This window comes from Hyla sarda, chromosome 3 (assembly GCF_029499605.1).
Source record: "Hyla sarda isolate aHylSar1 chromosome 3, aHylSar1.hap1, whole genome shotgun sequence".
Taxonomy (NCBI): Eukaryota; Metazoa; Chordata; class Amphibia; order Anura; family Hylidae; genus Hyla; species Hyla sarda.
Window position 1 is genome coordinate 417,544,152 of NC_079191.1, and position 21,636 is coordinate 417,565,787.

The 21,636-nt window shown below is 45.2% G+C and overlaps 1 protein-coding gene across 4 annotated transcripts in view; it reads right to left on the minus strand.

The window, feature by feature from the left end:
* Positions 1 to 21,636, minus strand: part of LOC130363031 (spermatogenesis-associated protein 7 homolog) — a 228,185-nt gene that overhangs the window by 71,294 nt on the left and 135,255 nt on the right. The window contains exon 1 of one of the 4 annotated variants that reach the window (XM_056568331.1): positions 31 to 115. The exons of the other annotated variants lie outside the window; for them this stretch is intronic. Within the exon in view, the coding sequence (XP_056424306.1) occupies positions 31 to 100 (70 nt within the window). The 5' untranslated portion in view covers positions 101 to 115. Of the gene's footprint in view, positions 1 to 30; positions 116 to 21,636 lie in introns of those variants that run through there. 4 annotated transcript variants of the gene reach the window in all.

The following is a 21,636-nucleotide window of genomic DNA, read 5'->3' on the forward strand; positions in this document are numbered from 1 at the left end:
AATTAGGACATTGTCAAACATGTGTGATACCTGCCATGAGGAAAGATGAGTATATTGCCTCAGGCGGCAGATTGCGTGGGATCTTCCATGGGATAGCCATGAATTTTTCTTGTCTTGTACCACTGGTTCCATTGACCCCCTGAACTGCATTAGACTAGAAGCAATGCTTTAGGTGGCAACACTTCTGTGGTGTCCCAGTACAGGTACATTGTGTCAAGGTATTTTAGGCCCTGTCAGATTGAGACCTCCAGTGTCCTGGGGGCTCCCCTGCAGGGACTCAACCATTTCTAATGTGTATTTGCACTGTTATAACTTAGCAATCCGTTATTAGGTGTCTGTAGCTTTAAGTATGTTACCTAGCAACCTCATGCTTAGTCGGGGTATGTGAGAGTGGAGGACTGAGGGCTAGACTAAACTTTTGTGTACGGTGTTATATTATGTTATTACTTGTATGTAACTTTATTGTAAATCCTAAAGGGGATACAGACAACTCTATGATCCACAGCTGCCTGGCCAATGGGCTTTAGTTTAGCCTTCCCTTATAATGGGTGGCATTTCCTGTGTGAAGGGGAGTAGGAGAGTAGAGGAGGAGGGGAGTTGAGAAGAGTGATGTGGAGTTCAGAGTACAGAGTGGAGGTCCGAGCAAGTTCAGAGGAGGTGAAGCTCCGGAATAGCAGAGAGAATCCGCAGAGGAGTGAGCGCAAAGATGAGAGAGATAAGAAAAGCATGAAGTAACCCCAACTAATAGCAAGCCTTTACTTCAGCCTTGATCAGAGAATTCCTAAAGGACAATTCATTATCTTCCGGCGAGAAGCCACAAATCTACCGACACTTCAGTAAGTGACTTTAATCTCAAGCCTAATATAGCGCAGACCTAAAACTCCTAGTCCGGCCGTAAGAGCCAAGCATATATGCAATATCAAGTCCAAGCACTGCAAGCTGTGTGGTCCTCTAGAGACTGTCTGTTAACCCTTTGGGAGACTTTGGTTGAGCGCTGTGGAGATTGTACCACCTATCTTCAAGTTAGTAAAGCCTCCGTTAAACTGCAACCTAGTGTAGAGTCAATTCTTTCCTTGCTAGCCTGTGGGGAGACGGAGTTCCCCGGACCTGTAGTACCCCGGGAGATACCAAGACTACAGTGACGTCACGTGATATTAAAGGGTTAATACCATCCGACCCTGGGTTCATAACCCCCCCCCCCCCCAAGAAACAAGTAGCTAACCCCTGCGTAGTGGCGGTCGCGGGTTTCACTCGTGGTTACCACACTTCTGCAATATATCATGTGATGTTACCTGTCCTAGCACTTTTATCTCATGGATTCATGTGGAACCAACAAGTAGAACCTGAGAGGTATGGTGTGGACCCATAGCAGGCACCTCATCATAGATCCATGGAACATGGATCCCTAATACAGTCATGTACACAAGCTCAAATTTAATGAAGATTTACCTCCGACACTTGGCTCTTGACTTTGAGAAAACTTTAAGAATGATGAAGCACCTAAAATCTTTCCCACGAAATCCCACTGCGAGACTCCCGTAGTGACTGACGCCTCTTATTCTTTAGAAGATGAGGTTGACATCTGTATAGCAGATCTTTTCTGTGCTCCTGTCACTCTTAACCAGACCTGACATCTCCAAAAGCCATTATGGAGACACCAATGTAGAGGGGTGTGAGAATTCCAGCAACTTTAGGCTTTTTAAAAAAAAAAAAATTATTTCATTAGATTTTTTTATTTTTATTGCAAATTGAAAAGTTCATGGGAAGGAACAATGATGCCATTTTATCCGCAAGGAGCTGTACCTTCATTTCCCTAATACAATAAACTGGTATTACATTTTAGTTTAAAAAAATAAATAAAAAAAGAGAAATATAACACTGCTCAAATGTAGAAGAGGATTTTGATCACCAGGGGTGAGACCGCATGAGCACATTGCCTTAGACCAGTGGTCTCCAACCTGCGGACCTCCAGATGTTGCAAAACTACAACTCCCAGCATGCCCGGACAGCCGTTGGCTGTCCGGGCATGCTGGGAGTTGTAGTTTTGCAACATCTGGAGGTCCGCAGGTTGAAGACCACTGGTAGGAGGTAATACTCACATGTTCCCGCCGCTCCGGTCCCGTCACCGCTGCCCTGGATGTCGCTCCATCGCTGTCGCCGTGTCCCCGTGGTGTCCCCGATGCTCCGGATGTCTTCTTCCCCGGGATCCACGCTCTCCATCGCCGTCATCGCCGTTCCCTCCCGGTGTCCTGTAAGCGGTTCAGGACGCCGCGATTTCACCGCGGCAGTCCCGAATAGCCCGACTGAGCAGCCGGGTTAGTGTCACTTTCGCTTCAGACGCGGCGGTCAGCTTTGATTGATTTGGAGGTCCGCAGGTTGGAGACCACTGCCTTAGACAGTACTGCTCTCATACTGCAGGGGGAGTAGTTTGATAGTTGTCCTTGTACTATTGTTTTAGTAATAGAGTGCTGCTCCGGCCATGGCGGGATTAAAGGGCAGGCAAAAGGGGCAATTGCCTAAATGTCTCTGCTATCTGATGTGTCATAGAAAAAGTGGAAAAGCTTGAAGAACTTTCAAGATTAGGAAAACATGGTGGCTTTCTATCGAAACACACGGGTTGCATCTGAAATTGCAACTCAGTTTCAACGAAGTGAATGGGGTTAGTGTGGCGGACCTGCGGACAAGTGTGGCGCTGTGTGTTGAAAGTAAGCAGCCATGTTTTTCTACTTTGGTATAATGACTTTATTGTGAACCTTCAATGTTTTTGTTTGCTAATGGTAGGAGTTCCGATGCCTCATTGGCCTACAAAACTAGAAGGACTTGTTGAGCATGTTGTTGCAAAACTACAACTCCCAGCATGCCCGGACAATCAAACTGGGTGCCTCCAGCTGCTGCCTTCAGCTGTCCGGGTATGCTGGGAGTTGTAGTTTTGCAATAGCTGGAGGCACCCTGTTTGGGAAACATTGGTTTAGGATGTGAATAGAGTATTTCAGGTTGACCGTAACATCTGAAAGCAAATTGTTATGTTCATAGAACAGAATTTTACACAATTCTGTAAAAAATTCAGTTCAACAAAGATTTCTGAACAGAATTCTGCTGAATTTTGGCAGAATTTCGCCAAAGTTCAAGCCCCATTAATTTCAATGGAATCCCGCCACAGAATTCTGAAAAGTATAATACTGGTCTTATATTTTTGCATAATGCAGAAAGCAGAATTTCCGTAACGGAATGCCTGTCGCGGAAGTTTTGCTTTCTGAATTGTACAGTAGAATTCTTCTGCGGAATTCTGCACAGAAATTCCGCCGTATGAGCATAACCTTTGAGGGACGACCCTCGCATGGTGGAAGGCAGCAAGTGGCCTCTTGGTGGAATTGAATTATTAGTCAAGTCATGTCACTGAGGGGTTAATACAGGAATAAAATTCATGAGACTGACCAGAGTGGATGGGAATTTCTGTTGTTCTACAATAACCAAAGAATAGTTTATAGTTGACACTCGGCCAACAATGACACTTGTTGCCATCTTTGAAGGAAGGCCAATAAAGTCATTATTTCTCCGTCTGTCAGATGATAGATTCCATTTTACAACACATCCAGTGAGATCGCAGCACGGCCATTTAAATACCTGACAGTCTCTGATATTCTGCACTGTGTACAACGCAATGTGTTGGTATAATATGGGCACTGTATAGCAGCATTACTTGAGCACTAGTATTATTCGAGCACTATTTGGAGTTTTTAGGCGGCATATGACAACATTGGCCCTCATTTACTATTCTAAACCCGACTTCTTTTGTCGGTTTTTTTTGGCGCATCTTTGTCTGCGACATGTCGCAGACATCGTGCGCCAGTCTGCGACGCGATGCAACATTTTTTCCCGACGGACCCGATGTGGATTCTCCTAAACCCGAAAAAGGGGCGTAACCCGACATTTCTGAGCTTTCCCACGTATTTATAAAGGTTTCCAACCCGAATTTGTTGAATTGTTGTGGATTTTTTCCCGACAACTCAGAGGAGTTGGAAACCAAAACCAACAAAACCCACGTGCGACAAACAGGATGCGACATAATAATAAATACCAGGGGAAAAAAGCAGTCGGGTAAGAAAGCAACATAGACTTACAACCCGATTTTCTAAGTAAATGAGGGCCATTGTTTAAGCACTATGGGGGAGATTTATAAAAACCTGTGCAGAGGAAAAGTTGCCCATAGCAACCAATCAGATCACTTCTTTCATTTTTCAGAGGCCTTGTTAGAAATGAAAGAAGGGATCTGATTGGTTGCTATGGGCAACTCGGTAACTTGTCCTCTGGACAGGTTTTGATAAATCTCCCCCTATATGGCTATTTCATTTAGGAACTATATAAGCTATTATACATCACTAAATGGCTGTATTGTTTACACATTATGGGGGAAAGTTGCTGAGTTGCCCATAGCAACCAATCAGATAGCTTCTTTCATTTTTAACAAGGCCTCTACAAAATGAAAGAAGCGATCTGATTGGTCGCTATGGGCAACTCAGCAACTTTACCTCAGCACAGGTTTTGATAAATCTCCCCATATATATTGTCACCATATGGCTGAATTATTGAAGCACACTTTGTGTTACCTAATTACTACCTGAGGTATCATTAACACCTTACACCCCATGACTACCACCAATCCTTGTATCCTTTCAGTACTTGTCTGTGTTTACATCCGCACTGAGTACGGGTTATAGATAACCCCCTAGAACTGTCAATGAGACCATTTTGAATATGTTCAAGTTAATAATAAACTATTACATATATATAGAAGTGCAGAACGTATCCAGGACACGATGCACGGTGCCTCTGGGTAAAGTAGTATGGTTCTAAGGACCGCTTACTATACCCAACCTGGAATGGTGGAGGAACCAAGGAACCAGGCTAGAAAACCTGAGCACCTCGGAACTTCTTTATTGAGACAGAAGCTAGCCCTTTAACTTCAGTCGTGCAGTAAGAGTTACATCGGCTAAAATGTTAAAGTTTTTCCTTAACACAATATTCTAGTGGATATTTCCACTGAACCCAGAAGGAAATAATCTGCATTCATATTGAAGGGCACATTAGAATATATATTAAACCATGGCCTTTATATTTGTACATTTTAGATTAAAAATTAAATCCTCTATATGCAACGTGGCCAAAATTCATACAGTTAAAGGGATACTCCAGTGGAAAACATTTTTTTTAAATCAACTGGTGCCAGAAAGTTAAACAGATTTGTAAATTACTTCTATTAAAAAATCTTTACCCTTCCAGTACTTTTTAGCGGCTGTATGCTACAGAGGAAATTCTTTTCTTTTTGAATTTCTTTTTTGTCTTGTCCATAGTGCTCTCTGCTGACACCTCTGTCCGTGTCAGGAACTGTCTAGAGTAGCATAGGTTTACAATGGGGATTTTCTCCTGCTTTGGACAGTTCCTGATACGGGCATCAGGTGTCAGTGGGGAGCCGTGAGGACAAGACAAAAAAGAATTTTCACGAAGAAAAGAATTTCCTCTGTAGCATACAGCTGCTAAAAAATACTGGAAGGGTAAAGATTTTTTAATAGAAGTCATTTACAAATCTAATACAGAAATTGGGGCTCAGAGTCGTGAATATTAGGATAGCGTATGTTTATTTCAGTATGTAATGTATAAAGTTAGTATACTTGTGGACTGTGAATCACAGGGTCCTTGTGAATCAACAGAAACACAAAATGGCTGTTCAATGGTTAATACAATAAAATTAAAATCATGGCAAATAAAAAGGGTTATTACAATTAAATATGGCTTTTAAAACACATTAAAAAAATCCTTTAATTCAATAAGTGTCCACACATCTATAGGAATGAAAGCAATGGTTTAGCAATTTGTACACATTACATATGTTTAGCTGCTGAAGAAAGGTCCTAAGGAGGACCTGAAACGCGTCCAGCTTCAACCACAAACAATCCAAGTGCAACATCAACCTTTTCCGCAAGAATACAACGGAGAACCGCTGCAGTATCCACGGCCTGAGCCCACTACTGCCGCTGCACATCTGAGACGGCCGAGTCTCTAGCAGCGCACCCTCTGCCCAGGGACAGGGACTCGTCCGGCGATCAGCGTAATCTACAGAAGGTACCCATTCTGACTACACTTTTAAAGAGCTGTTCTTATTGAACTTAACACTGCCGCTGCACAATTGGGAGACGGCTGTGTCTGCATAGAGGATCCAGATTTGTTACATTTTAAAGTCAATTGATACAATTGCCACTGACTAACTTTGCACAAATCGCTGCATTCTTTAATCAAGACAGTTACCGTATTTTTCGCTGCATAAGACGCACTTTTTCTTCCCCAAATCTGGGGAGGAAAAAGTTGGTGCGTCTTATACGGCGAATACACACACCTATCGGGTCGGTCCCTGGCGGCCATCAACGGGCGGGACCCGCGGCTAATACAGGACATCACCGATCGCGGTGATGCCCTGTATTAACCCTTCAGAAGCGGCGATCAAATCTGACCGCCGCGTCTGAAGCGAAAGTGACACTAACCCGGCTGCTCAGTCGGGCTATTCGGGACTGCCGCGTGAAATCGCGGCGTCCCGAACAGCTTACAGGACACCGGGAGGGAACTTACCTGCCTCCTCGGTGTCTGCTCCGGGCCGGGATCCCCTGCATGGTCGGCGCTCTCCTTCCAAGTCATCACGTCGTCGTGCACGCTGTCCCGTAATCCAATAGGAGCGGCGTGCGTAGCGACGTTATGACGGCGACGGAGACCGTGGATCCCAGGGAAGAAGACGTCCGGAGCGTCGGGGACACCCCGGGGTCGCGGCGACAGCGATGGAGCGACATCCAGGGCAGCGGTGACGGGACCGGAGGGGCGGGAACACGTGAGTATTGCCTCCTACCAGTGGTCTTCAACCTGCGGACCTCCAGATGTTGCAAAACTACAACTCCCAGCATGCCCGGACAGCCGTTGGCTGTCCGGGCATGCTGGGAGTCGTAGTCTTGCAACATCTGGAGGTCCGCAGGTTGAAGATCACTGTTGGGTTCAGAATCTTTTTTTTCTAGATTTTGCACCTTTAAAATTGGGTGCGTCTTATATGCCGGTGCGTCCTATAGGGCGAAAAATACGGTACTATTTATTCTAACTGGATACAAAATAATTGTGGAAATAGCGAACCAAGACTATCAGAGAAATCACAGCATTTTTACAAATCGCTAAACCATTGCTCTCATTCCTATAGATGTGTGGACACTTATTTAAAGGATTATTTTATGTGTTTTAAAAGCCATATTTTATTGTAATAACCCTTTTTATTTGCCATGATTTTAATTTTATTGTATTAACCATTGAACAACCATTTTGTGTTTCTGTTGATTCACAAGGGCCCTGTGATTCACAGTTCACAAGTATGCTAACTTTATACATTATATACTGAAATAAACATACGTTATCCTAATATTCACAACTCTGAGCCCCAATTTCTGTATTCTATTTCACATTTTTTGGCACCGGGGTATAGGTGTTATTTGGGCAGCTTGAGTCTCAGGTTGCCAGGTCAATAGGAGCCTCTCTACCACTCTTTTTTTCATTTACAAATCTGTTTAACTTTCTGGCACTAGTTGATTTAAAAAAAATAAACAAAAATAAAATGTTTTCCACCGGAGTACCCCTTTAGCAAAAAATAAAAATAAAAACAACAACAGAAGAACCCAACCCCTAGGAATGTGCAGTCAGATTAAAGGGCACCGCCATAACAACTAGCAACATCCTGGCATGAGCATCTTCAAGGGATGGCAGGAGACTTAAGGATAGGGGGTCAAACCCCCTTTATGTAATATATATATATATATATATATATATATATATATATATATATATATATATATATATATAACAGCACAAGTAGGTTGTGCATAGCGTAGGAGCATGGTAATGAAATGGCGGTGTCTTGTTGCACATCCATTCTCGTGTTTTATAAGTTTCTACAGCTGATAGGACCATATATCGGATTTATGTGCAGTCTAAATCGTCTGACGGAAGATCTGCAAGTCATCAAACTGGGGTGAGAAGGCGGAGAAGACTTGCAAAGAACATCTAAGGTGAAATGCTGCCAACATGGTTCCACATCATTGGAGCAGATGGATTAAAATGGTCAGAGATTGGGAGGATGCAGCCAGCGTCATGCTGCAATGGGGACTGGAGCTGTGCTGTGGACATAAAGAGGGACATTTATCAATGTTCGCTTATGTATTCTTTTTTTTAGTAATTTTTTCCTTACTTTTTTTTGCTTATATGTGACTTATTTATCAACTGCTTTCAGCCCGTTGATAATTTTCTTTCACATAAGCAATTTTTTACTTTTTTACTTTGGTAGTAGCTTTTTCTGCTCCATGTTTGAGCTGGAGTAAATTTAGTCAATTTTTAACGCTGTTGCGACTTTTTTTTTTTGCGCAGTTGCGACTGTCGCAGTTAATAAATACCTGACCACCCGTAGTCCATTTTAAAATTATTACTACATAGTTAATTTTTGGAAAACTTGCTTGTCTCGCTTTCCAGTCAAAATGTCGCACGAAAAATCGCGTAGTCGCAGTTGCGACAATTTTGCGACAATTATAGTAAAGAAAACCTGACTAAACCCATTGATAAATGTCCATAAATATGTATAAATATATCAGGGGACCTTACAGAGATCTCTCCCATGATCTGTTTATACTATAGTTTTAATCTATAGGTTTCTACACCAGCACAGATGGGGATTCTTTACTGTAAGTGTAGTGAGACTGTGGAATTCTCTCCCAGAGGAGGTGGTTATGGTGAACTCTAGAGATGAGCGAACTTACAGTAAATTCGATTCGTCACGAACTTCTCGGCTCGGCAGTTGATGACTTTTCCTGCATAAATTAGTTCAGCTTTCTGGTGCTCCGGTGGGCTGGAAAAGATGGATACAGTCCTAGGAGACTCTTTCCTAGGACTGTATCCACCTTTTCCAGCCCACCGGAGCACCTGAAGGCTGAACTAATTTATGCAGGAAAAGTCATCAACTGCCGAGCCGAGAAGTTCGTGACAAATCAAATTTACCGCAAGTTCACTCACCTCTAGTGAACTCTGTAAAAGAATTTAAAAGGGGTCTGGATGCATTTTTGGAGAATAATAACATTACAGGTTATGTATACTAGATCTATAGGGACAGAAGGTTGATGCAGGGATTTATTCTGATGCCATATTTGGAGTCGGGAAGGAATTTTTACCTCTAGTATGAGGGTTTTTTGCCTTCATCTCGATCAACTTAGTAGGGACTCATTAGGGTTATAGGTTGAACTTGATGGACTCTGGTCTTTTTTTGACCTTATGAACTATGTTACTATGTAACCATCCTATGGACCAGAAATGAGATAGGAGCCATGCTGTGAACCATAAGGAATTGGGGGAGCCTTGCTGGGGTCTAGAAATGAGATGGATAGCAATGCATGGGACTTGCAATGAGACAGGGATTCCTACTGGGGACTATAATGAGATAAAAAGCCCCACTGCTTGGTACCATAAATGCGATGGGGAGACATGCTGGGACCAGGATTAAAATAAAATTAATACATGGGCCCAGGAATAAGATGGGAAGCCATGTTGGGGACAATGAATTTGAGGGGATCCATTCTATGGACAAAGAATGAGTTGGGGAGTCATGCTATACAACCGGAATGACATGAGGAACTCTGTTGGGGACTAAGAATGAAATGACTGCCATGCTGGGGACCAGGAATAAGACAAGAAGCCATGCTGAGAACTGGAATGAAATGAGGAGCTATGCTGGGGATCAGGACTGAGAGGGCATAGTGCACTGGGGACCAAGATAGACCCACGGACAGAGCTACAATAAGGTGGCTTAGGCAGCTGCCTTAGGGCACTGAGATAAAGGGGGGGGGGGAATCAGAATCTCATGATCATGCACTGATCACTCTTGAATGTGGTGAATGTGTGGTGCTTCAGACTGCCTAAAGGACACTGTGAAAAAAATACATATGGGTGTTTATTAAGTAGCTGGTAGTAGTATTTCATGACAGCCATTAATGGGGCATCAGTAGGATATACAATTAATGTCTGTTGGATGGAGACCCCCTGCTGATCGCTAGAATAAAGTGACAGAGATGCTAGAAAAGCAAAATACCACTATGCTTCTTTGTCTCCTGTCATCTCTGTGGATTTTCTTCAGATTATCATTAATATCTGATCATAGATCTGACTGTAAGAACAGACCAGCAGATTTGTCACTGGTTGGACTCCAGCTGATCTGACATCGATGACAAATCCTACTGATACATCACAAATACATGTCCTGAAACAACCTCAACCAATTCCTAATAGGATGTTAAAAATGTTTTTTTTTAGACCTGACATCCCCAGTCACATTGTAAAAAGGATCTGAATTACATATATTTAATAAAATTACAATTCATGTCTGTTGTAAAATGACAACATATAATTTTTATCATTTATATTGATATTTGGGCCATTCATCTATTATTTCACATTCATGAAGACTTTGGAAAGACATTTCATGCAGTTACCTTGTTAGAATCAAAAACCTTTTACATGTTGTACATCTTGGACAACGATTAAAGGGGTACTCCGGTGGAAAAAAATATTTTTCAAATCAACTGGTGCCAGAACGTTAAACAGTTTTGTAAATTACTTCTATTTAAAAATCTTAATCCTTCCAGTACTTATCAGCTACTGTATGCTTCAGAGGAAGTTGTGTATTTCTTTCCAGTTTGACCACAGTGCTCTTGGCTGACACCACTGTCCGTACCTGGAACTGTCCAAAGCAGGAGAGGTTTGCTATGGGGATTTGCTTGTACTCTGGACAGTTCCTGACATGAACAGAGGTGTCATCAGAGAGCACTGTGGTCAGACTGGAAAGAACTACACAACTTCCTCTGGAGCATTCAGCAGCTTATAAGTACTGGAAGGATTAAGATTTTTTTAATAGAAGTAATTAACAAAACTGTTTAACTTTCTGGACCAGTTGATTTGGAAAAGAAAATAATAATAATAATGTTTTCCACCAGAGTACCCCTTTAAAGGAAAGGCAACTATTGTAGATTATTGAGTGCAATTTTTTTTGAAGGACGGTCTGAGATTCATACAACTAGGTCAGCTGGAGTGAAACTGCATGAAATGTACAGTACCTTATATTTGGTTTTGTTGCACCTTTTGTTTTACTGACTATGTTTATGTTTTAGTCTGGGACTTTATATATGCTTGACGCCTGTTGCCATCTTCTGGACTAAATCACCAAAAGACACTAAAATATAACTTTTATTTGTTATTCACTAAAAACCTAAACAGTAACCAACCAAATCACAAAATTTCCAATTGATTCCAGCAACAATCAGATACAGAAATAGATATAGCGTGCCTGGAATATTGTAACGGCACTATGTGCTTGTTAAAATTGCTCCACCAATCTGAAGACTTATCGTGCAATCGGGTCCAGTAAGTATGGTAACTAAGGGAGAGATGGGGGGATAGGTAATGGGGGAGGGAGGGCCTAGGGAAGCATAATGGCCGCTGCCTGCTGACCCTAGGCAAAATGATCCCTATCTCTACCCCTATGCCTAGGCGGAGTAGAATGTCCTAAAAAGGATGGCCCTGCTCTGGAACCTACCCCTCTCTTAACTGTACTCTCCCTTGCTATATCACATGGAGGAGACTCTCTATCTCACTAAAGGCTACTGTCTGCCTATGTTGGATAGGAGAAGGGAAGAAATGACCTATGGTCCAATACTGTTAATAAGTATCGCCTCCTGCATGATGGCTTAAAGGGGTACTCCGCTGCTCAGCGTTTGGAACAAACTGTTCTGAACGCTGGAGCCAGCGCCGGGAGCGTGTGATGTCATAGCCCCGCTCCCTCATGACATCACGCCCCACCCCCCTCAATGCAAGTCTATGGGAGGGGGCGTGACGGCTGTCACGCCCCCTCCCATAGACTTGCATTGAGGGGGCGGGACGTGACATCATGAGGAGGCGGGGCTTTGATGTCACGAGCTCCCGGCGCCGGCTCCAGCGTTCAGAACAGTTTGTTCCAAACGCTGAGCAGCGGAGTACCCCTTTAAGGAGAGTGTTTGATCATATCAAAGTAAAAGAGTGTGTATTTCAATGTAATCATATACAAAGCATCCCCTTATAAAGGTAAGAATGGCCAGAACTATGTACTGTAGTTGCATGTACTGTTACTGCGGTCGCACATGTAAATAGTAAAGCCAATATATACACTTATGGATCATAATCTTCAGCAGACAGCAATGTCAGAAATTAATCAGATTGCTTATAAGTACAGACCTTAAACCAGATATGAATGCGCATAAACCATGAATGACCAAAAAATATATCACAAAGCAACAGCATGTAACCAATGGAAATGGCTCTAAATGCAAACCACTGGGCCAATATACATGCCCATAAATCAGGAAGGTTTATCAGATGACAATGGCCCAGACTCTGAGAGACCGATAAATACAAAAACAGTCTTCTGTATAGGTCATCACTACTTATCTGGACCCAAGGCATGATTAACTGATAGATAAAAAGCGTCCCCATCTTCTGGACTACCTGCCCAAGCCTCTGTTGCCATCTCTCTGTTATGCCGTTTCAGGTATGCTTTGTGGGCCATATAATTGTCTTGACCATAACTTGAAAAAAGGTGATGATATTGGTTATATTATACATGTTGTCCCTGGATTTTGCAGGAACCAGGTTGTTACAGTGACAAAAATGCCAGATGGTACGAGGACAACCCAAACCGGATGGGCCCAACTATCTATGGGTGCATTCACACCACGTTTTTGCAATACAGTTCCCGTATACGTTTTCAATGTGAAAACCGTACGGAACCGTATTGAAAACCGTATGCACTGACTCTCCGTTGAAAACCGTATGCCAAAAGATGCATCAGGTTGTGTCCGTTTTGCATCTTGCACGGTTTTGTCAGTCTTTTTCCCGTACCCAAAACTGTAGTCTACCATGGTTTTTGGTCCGGGTGAAAAACTGTATTAAACCGTATACATTTTATTTCTTAACATGGGAGTCAATGGGAACCGTACAGAACCGTGTGTGCATACAGTTACATCCGGTTTTCACCATACGTTTTTTGACTTTTCACAGTTTTTTTTCCTGGAATTTCAATCAAACAAGTGAAACTTTCTTCAAAAATGGAGTGAAAAGTTAAAAACGTATACGTTTTTTTCTTAAAAAACGGATGCAACCAGACATCATTTTTCAAACTGTATACGGTTTTTGACTGTATACGGGTTGAAATGTTTACACACGTTTTGATACAGTTTAGTCCGGTTTTGAGGAATCCGTTTTTCATCAAAAACCTGATACGGGAACTGTATTGCAAAAACGTGGTGTGAATGCACCCTATTACAGATTTTGTATTTGCACCCTGGAGCTTCTGATAAATGGCGGCCACAGAACTGTAGGACATGGTCCCCAAGTGACTTTAATCTTTCATGAACAAGGAAACACAGTTTTCCTCCTTGTAAAGTCGCACGCACCGTATATCAAGCAGCAATAATTATGAGAACAGATTTATACTGGTAAATATTAAATAAAGGTCACATACATAACTAAGGAGCCAACTCATCAAACTACGGTAAGATTGTTTTACATTATATCGTATTATCGGTCGTGTTTTTTTTATATGCAAATGTTGCCATTTGACAATTTTTATTTACAGATTAATTAACTGACAATAATCAGGTCAATTGCGTTCTACTCTGCAGTCATATCATGTCCAATGAAGGGCCCGAGGGACTTTTTTTTTGTTTTGTTTATTATCTACGTATTGGCTCTTCTTTAAAGAGAGCCAACAAATTCCTAAGATCTGTACACAATGAAGTCTATGGCCATGTTCAGACAGCGGAATTTCCGTGCGGAATCCTGCGGAAGAATTCCAGCAGAAATTCAGCCCAAATGTACTGCCTATAGACTATAATGGGACTCCGCTGTCCCAGTCCCACTGCTGAATTGCTGAATTCTGTGGCTGAATCCCATTGAAGTCAATGGGGCTTTGAATTTCAGCATAGTTCTGTGTTTTGAAAACACAGAGTTCAGCTGAAATTCCACTGCAATTCAGCCACAAAATGTGATTGCGGCTTTGGCTGTCAATACACACGAGATAGCAGTAGGCCAAACTTGGCCAACCAATATCCATTTCTGCTGACTTCACCATAAAAATACAAAATTGATCTGAGTTATTTTTGTTTTAACTGATAAAGGGATCGGACCTTCTTATCCATCACATCTGCTATCGGGGGCAAGTTGGAAGGCCGCCATAGACATGAGACTGACTGTCCAGTTGGTTTTGGCCAAATGATGGAGGTTCTAAATGGGGAACTTCTACTTAGGGTCCTAGCTGAAACCAATAAGGCATATGTGTAGTTAGATGGGGGCACATATAGCGCCATGTGTAGCTTTCACTTATGTGGTTAACTTTCATAGGACATCTTTGGTTTACAATTATGGATAGCTGTCACGATGCCGGCTGGCAGGTAGTGGATCCTCTGTGCCAGAGAGGGATTGGCGTGGACCGTGCTAGTGGACCGGTTCTAAGCCACTACTGGTTTTCACCAGAGCCCGCTGCAAAGCGGGATGGTCTTGCTGCGGCGGTAGTGACCAGGTCGTATCCACTAGCAACGGCTCACCTCTCTGGCTGCTGAAGATAGGCGCGGTACAAGGGAGTAGGCAGAAGCAAGGTCGGACGTAGCAGAAGGTCGGGGCAGGCAGCAAGGATCGTAGTCAGGGGCAACGGCAGAAGGTCTGGAAACACAGGCAAGGAACACACAAGGAACGCTTTCACTGGCACTAAGGCAACAAGATCCGGCAAGGGAGTGCAGGGGAAGTGAGGTGATATAGGGAAGTGCACAGGTGAACACACTAATTGGAACCACTGCGCCAATCAGCGGCGCAGTGGCCCTTTAAATCGCAGAGACCCGGCGCGCGCGCGCCCTAGGGAGCGGGGCCGCGCGCGCCGGGACAGAACAGACGGGGAGCGAGTCAGGTAGGGGAGCCGGGGTGCGCATCGCGAGCGGGTGCTACCCGCATCGCGAATCGCATCCCGGCTGGCAGCGGAATCGCAGCGCCCCGGGTCAGAGGACGTGACCGGAGCGCTGCAGCGGGGAGAGTGAAGCGAGCGCTCCGGGGAGGAGCGGGGACCCGGAGCGCTCGGCGTAACAGTACCCCCCCCCTTGGGTCTCCCCCTCTTCTTAGAGCCTGAGAACCTGAGGAGCAGACTTTTGTCTAGGATGTTGTCCTCAGGTTCCCAGGATCTCTCTTCAGGACCACAACCCTCCCAGTCCACTAAAAAAAAATTTTTCCCTCTGACCTTTTTGGCAGCTAAGATTTCTTTGACCGAGAAGATGTCCGAGGAGCCGGAAACAGGAGTGGGAGGAACAGATTTGGGAGAAAAACGGTTGAGGATGAGTGGTTTGAGAAGAGAGACGTGAAAGGCATTAGGGATACGAAGAGAAGGAGGAAGAAGAAGTTTATAAGAGACAGGATTAATTTGACACAAAATTTTGAAAGGACCAAGATAGCGTGGTCCCAACTTGTAGCTAGGGACACGGAAGCGGACATATTTAGCGGAGAGCCATACCTTGTCTCCAGGGGAAAAAACGGGAGGAGCTCTTCTTTTCTTATCCGCGAACTTCTTCATGCGTGATGAAGCCTGTAAGAGAGAATTTTGGGTCTCTCTCCATATGATGGAAAGGTCACGAGAAATTTCATCCACAGCGGGCAGACCAGAGGGCAAGGGAGTAGGGAGGGGGGGAAGAGGGTGACGGCCGTACACCACGAAAAATGGGGATTTGGAGGAAGACTCAGAGACCCTGAAGTTATACGAGAATTCGGCCCATGGGAGGAGATCTGCCCAGTCATCCTGGCGGGAGGAAACAAAATGTCGCAAATAATCACCCAAGATCTGGTTAATTCTTTCTACTTGTCCATTGGACTGGGGATGATATGCAGAAGAAAAATTTAATTTAATCTTGAGTTGTTTACAGAGAGCCCTCCAGAATTTAGACACGAATTGGACGCCTCTATCCGAGACAATCTGCGTAGGCAACCCGTGAAGACGAAAAATGTGTACAAAAAATTGTTTAGCCAACTGAGGCGCAGAAGGAAGACCAGGAAGAGGGATGAAATGTGCCATTTTGGAGAATCGATCAACGACCACCCAAATAACAGTGTTGCCACGGGAAGGGGGTAAATCAGTAATAAAATCCATACCAATCAGAGACCAAGGCTGTTCGGGGACAGGCAGAGGATGAAGAAAACCAGCGGGCTTCTGGCGAGGAGTCTTATCCCGGGCACAGATAGTGCAGGCTCGCACAAAGTCCACAACATCCGTCTCCAGAGTCGGCCACCAATAGAAGCGGGAGATGAGTTGCACAGATTTCTTGATACCCGCATGACCTGCGAGATGGGAGGAGTGACCCCATTTGAGGATTCCGAGGCGTTGGCGAGGAGAAACAAAGGTCTTTCCTGGAGGAGTCTGCCTGATGGAGGCAGGAGAAGTGGAGATCAGGCAGTCAGGTGGAATGATGTGTTGCGGAGAGAGTTCAACTTCTGAGGCATCCGAGGAACGAGAGAGAGCATCGGCCCTAATGTTCTTATCGGCAGGCCGAAAGTGAATTTCAAAATTAAATCGGGCAAAGAACAGAGACCACCGGGCCTGGCGAGGATTCAGCCGTTGGGCAGACTGGAGGTAGGAGAGGTTCTTGTGGTCGGTGTAGATAATAACAGGAGAACTTGATCCCTCCAGCAGATGCCTCCATTCCTCAAGTGCTAATTTAATGGCTAGAAGCTCTCGATCCCCGATGGAGTAGTTCCTCTCCGCTGGAGAGAAGGTCCTAGAGAAAAAACCACAAGTGACAGCATGCCCGGAAGAATTTTTTTGTAGAAGAACAGCTCCAGCTCCCACTGAGGAGGCATCAACCTCCAATAGGAAGGGTTTGGAGGGGTCAGGTCTGGAGAGGACGGGAGCCGAAGAAAAGGCAGACTTGAGTCGTTTAAAGGCGTCTTCTGCTTGAGGAGGCCAGGACTTGGGATCAGCATTTTTTTTGGTTAAAGCCACGATAGGAGCCACAATGGTAGAAAAATGTGGAATAAATTGCCTGTAATAATTGGCGAACCCCAAAAAGCGTTGGATAGCACGGAGTCCGGAGGGGCGTGGCCAATCTAAGACGGCAGAGAGTTTGTCTGGATCCATCTGTAGTCCCTGGCCAGAGACCAAATATCCTAGAAAAGGAAGAGATTGGCATTCAAACAGACATTTCTCAATTTTGGCATAGAGTTGGTTGTCACGAAGTCTCTGAAGAACCATACGGACATGCTGGCGGTGTTCTTCTAGATTGGCAGAAAAAATTAGGATATCGTCCAGATATACAACAACACAGGAGTATAACAGATCACGAAAAATTTCATTGACAAAGTCTTGGAAGACGGCAGGGGCGTTGCACAGTCCAAAGGGCATGACCAGATACTCAAAGTGTCCATCTCTGGTGTTAAATGCCGTTTTCCACTCGTCCCCCTCTCTGATGCGGATGAGGTTATAGGCGCCTCTTAAGTCCAATTTAGTGAAGATGTGGGCACCTTGGAGGCGATCAAAGAGTTCAGAGATGAGGGGTAAGGGGTAGCGGTTCTTAACCGTGATTTTATTAAGACCGCGGTAGTCAATGCAAGGACGTAGGGAGCCATCTTTTTTGGACACAAAGAAAAATCCGGCTCCGGCAGGAGAGGAGGATTTACGGATAAAGCCCTTTTTTAGATTCTCCTGGACGTATTCGGACATGGCAAGAGTCTCTGGGGCAGAGAGAGGATAAATTCTGCCCCGGGGTGGAGTAGTGCCCGGGAGGAGGTCGATAGGGCAATCATAAGGCCTGTGAGGAGGTAGAGTCTCAGCTTGTTTTTTGCAGAAAACATCCGCGAAGTCCATATAGGCCTTAGGGAGACCGGTTACTGGAGGAACCACAGAGTTACGGCAAGGGTTACTGGGAACCGGTTTTAGACAGTACTTGGAACAAGAGGACCCCCAACTCTTGATCTCCCCAGTGGACCAATCCAGGGTAGGGGAATGAAGTTGAAGCCAGGGAAGTCCAAGGAGAATTTCCGAGGTGCAATTGGGGAGGACCAAAAGTTCAATCCTCTCGTGATGAGATCCGATGCTCATAAGAAGGGGCTCCGTGCGGAAACGTATGGTACAGTCCAATCTTTCATTATTTACACAATTGATGTAGAGGGGTCTGGCGAGACTGGTCACCGGGATGTTGAACCTTTTGACGAGAGAGGCCAAAATAAAATTTCCTGCAGATCCAGAGTCCAAGAAGGCCACTGTAGAGAAGGAGAAGGCAGAGGCAGACATCCGCACAGGCACAGTAAGACGTGGAGAAGCAGAGTAGACATCAAGGACTGTCTCACCTTTGTGCGGAGTCAGCGTACGTCTTTCCAGGCGGGGAGGACGGATAGGACAATCCCTCAGGAAGTGTTCGGTACTAGCACAGTACAGGCAGAGGTTCTCCATACGGCGTCGTGTCCTCTCTTGAGGTGTCAGGCGAGACCGGTCGACCTGCATAGCCTCCACGGCGGGAGGCACAGGAACAGATTGCAGGGGACCAGAGGAGAGAGGAGCCGAGGAGAAGAAACGCCTCGTGCGAACAGAGTCCATATCTTGGCGGAGTTCCTGACGCCTTTCGGAAAAACGCATGTCAATGCGAGTGGCTAGGTGAATAAGTTCATGTAGATTAGCAGGAATTTCTCGTGCGGCCAGAACATCTTTAATGTTGCTGGATAGGCCTTTTTTGAAGGTCGCGCAGAGGGCCTCATTATTCCAGGACAATTCTGAAGCAAGAGTACGGAATTGTACGGCATACTCGCCAACGGAAGAATTACCCTGGACCAGGTTCAACAGGGCAGTCTCAGCAGAAGAGGCTCGGGCAGGTTCCTCAAAGACACTTCGGATTTCCGAGAAGAAGGAGTGTACAGAGGCAGTGACGGGGTCATTGCGGTCCCAGAGCGGTGTGGCCCATGACAGGGCTTTTCCGGACAGAAGGCTGACTACGAAAGCCACCTTAGACCTTTCAGTGGGAAACAGGTCCGACATCATCTCCAGATGCAGGGAACATTGGGAAAGAAAGCCACGGCAAAACTTAGAGTCCCCATCAAATTTATCCGGCAAGGATAAGCGTATCCCAGGAGCGGCCACTCGCTGCGGAGGAGGTGCAGGAGCTGGCGGAGGAGATGAGTGCTGAAGCTGTGGTAGTAACTGTTGTAGCATAACGGTCAGTTGAGACAGCTGTTGGCCTTGTTGCGCTATCTGTTGTGACTGCTGGGCGACCACCGTGGTGAGGTCAGCGACAACTGGCAGAGGAACTTCAGCGGGATCCATGGCCGGATCTACTGTCGCGATGCCGGCTGGCAGGTAGTGGATCCTCTGTGCCAGAGAGGGATTGGCGTGGACCGTGCTAGTGGACCGGTTCTAAGCCACTACTGGTTTTCACCAGAGCCCGCCGCAAAGCGGGATGGTCTTGCTGCGGCGGTAGTGACCAGGTCGTATCCACTAGCAACGGCTCACCTCTCTGGCTGCTGAAGATAGGCGCGGTACAAGGGAGTAGGCAGAAGCAAGGTCGGACGTAGCAGAAGGTCGGGGCAGGCAGCAAGGATTGTAGTCAGGGGCAACGGCAGAAGGTCTGGAAACACAGGCAAGGAACACACAAGGAACGCTTTCACTGGCACTAAGGCAACAAGATCCGGCAAGGGAGTGCAGGGGAAGTGAGGTGATATAGGGAAGTGCACAGGTGAACACACTAATTGGAACCACTGCGCCAATCAGCGGCGCAGTGGCCCTTTAAATCGCAGAGACCCGGCGCGCGCGCGCCCTAGGGAGCGGGGCCGCGCGCGCCGGGACAGAACAGACGGGGAGCGAGTCAGGTAGGGGAGCCGGGGTGCGCATCGCGAGCGGGTGCTACCCGCATCGCGAATCGCATCCCGGCTGGCAGCGGAATCGCAGCGCCCCGGGTCAGAGGACGTGACCGGAGCGCTGCAGCGGGGAGAGTGAAGCGAGCACTCCGGGGAGGAGCGGGGACCCGGAGCGCTCGGCGTAACAATAGCTATTAAGACATCTGTGGCTGGCAGTGCTACGGGACATCTTAAATGGATAGTGCTATGGAGGAGTATGTAGCTAGTAGATATATGGGGTGCCTTGGATCTGGCTCTCATAAGTCATCTGTTTTATAGGAACTTTGGGGCCACTCAAAAAAATTGGCTGTGGAGATCTATCATAGGGTGCAGCTATAGGGGGTGCATAAGTAACAGATGGGTTTGGACCCTGGTGGAGGTATTTGAAGGCTTCTTTTCCATATAAGAAGACAATGGTAAAAGGGACATGAGGACCTGTTACATATTATGCATTGGGGCTCAGGTACTTAAACTTACACCACTGATATTAACTATTTTCAGTAAGATCAAGGACACTGCAGGCAATGAAAAGGTGAACTCATGGAATAGATGCAATAATGGCTATTTGGTTATGGCGACTTATTGCTTTTAGGAAGCTGAATCCTTTTTCTCTGAATCCTCTTTCTTTTCCTACACAATAAACAGACTCAAAAAAAGGACAGAGCTCAGTCCTTATGGCCTAAAAGCACAACCTCACAGTGTGACATTACCAGTGACTTCCCACTTCTAAGCTAACGAGCCCTTTTCAATTGTGTCTGTTCTCGTCTCCCAGGAGGAAATCTCAATGGAGACACTGTAGCTTAGTACAGGACGCGGTGAACAGAGCGGCACTGTCGTACGATAAGGAAAATCTTCATAGTCAGTAAATAAGGAGTTTCCTAAGAAAGCTCTCTAACAAACCTTAATTGCGAGCTGTAGACCCCAGAGCAGTGCCGAAGCTATCCTCCAGTACTGGGCCCAGACCGGAGCCAACTGCGAGCGACAGAACCATGTACAAGTAATTTTGAGTCTCGAGAGATTCCGGAACATATTGGGCACCACTATATCAAGGAGTACAGAGAATGGCTCAGTAACTGACCTGTTATCAAGCAGGTGTGTGAATTTGTCAGGAGAGTCTCATCCACCCGTATTCCTATATTCAGATGCCCTTAGGTGAGAAAGACTGCACCTCACTGTCGCTGTACTGTTCTAGAGACTTAAAGAGTACCTGTCATCAAACCATATTTTCTAAACTAACTCAGATTATATTCCCTAATTACTCCTAACATCCCTCCTGCCCTTAAATTTATTTTCCAAGCTTTAAAAGCTGTGTATGATACTTTTCCCTTGTCTCACATTGTGTGAGCTCCCGGCAGGAGAAAGTGGGTGTTCCCCAGCAGGCGCAAGGTCGCTGAATCTATCCCCCAAAATAATTAAGCTAATTAATCAAAAAAAAAAACACAATATAACTGTATTAAATTCATTTTTATTAGTAAATAGATCGACCCAAAATACCCATAAAAACATAAAACACAATCAATAGACATAAAAATTTGATGGGGGAGCTGGGATCACATAACATGATTGATGTCAATATTGCATACAAAGAGTATATATGATAGTTATAACTATAAATATGGCAGCCTTTATATTAGT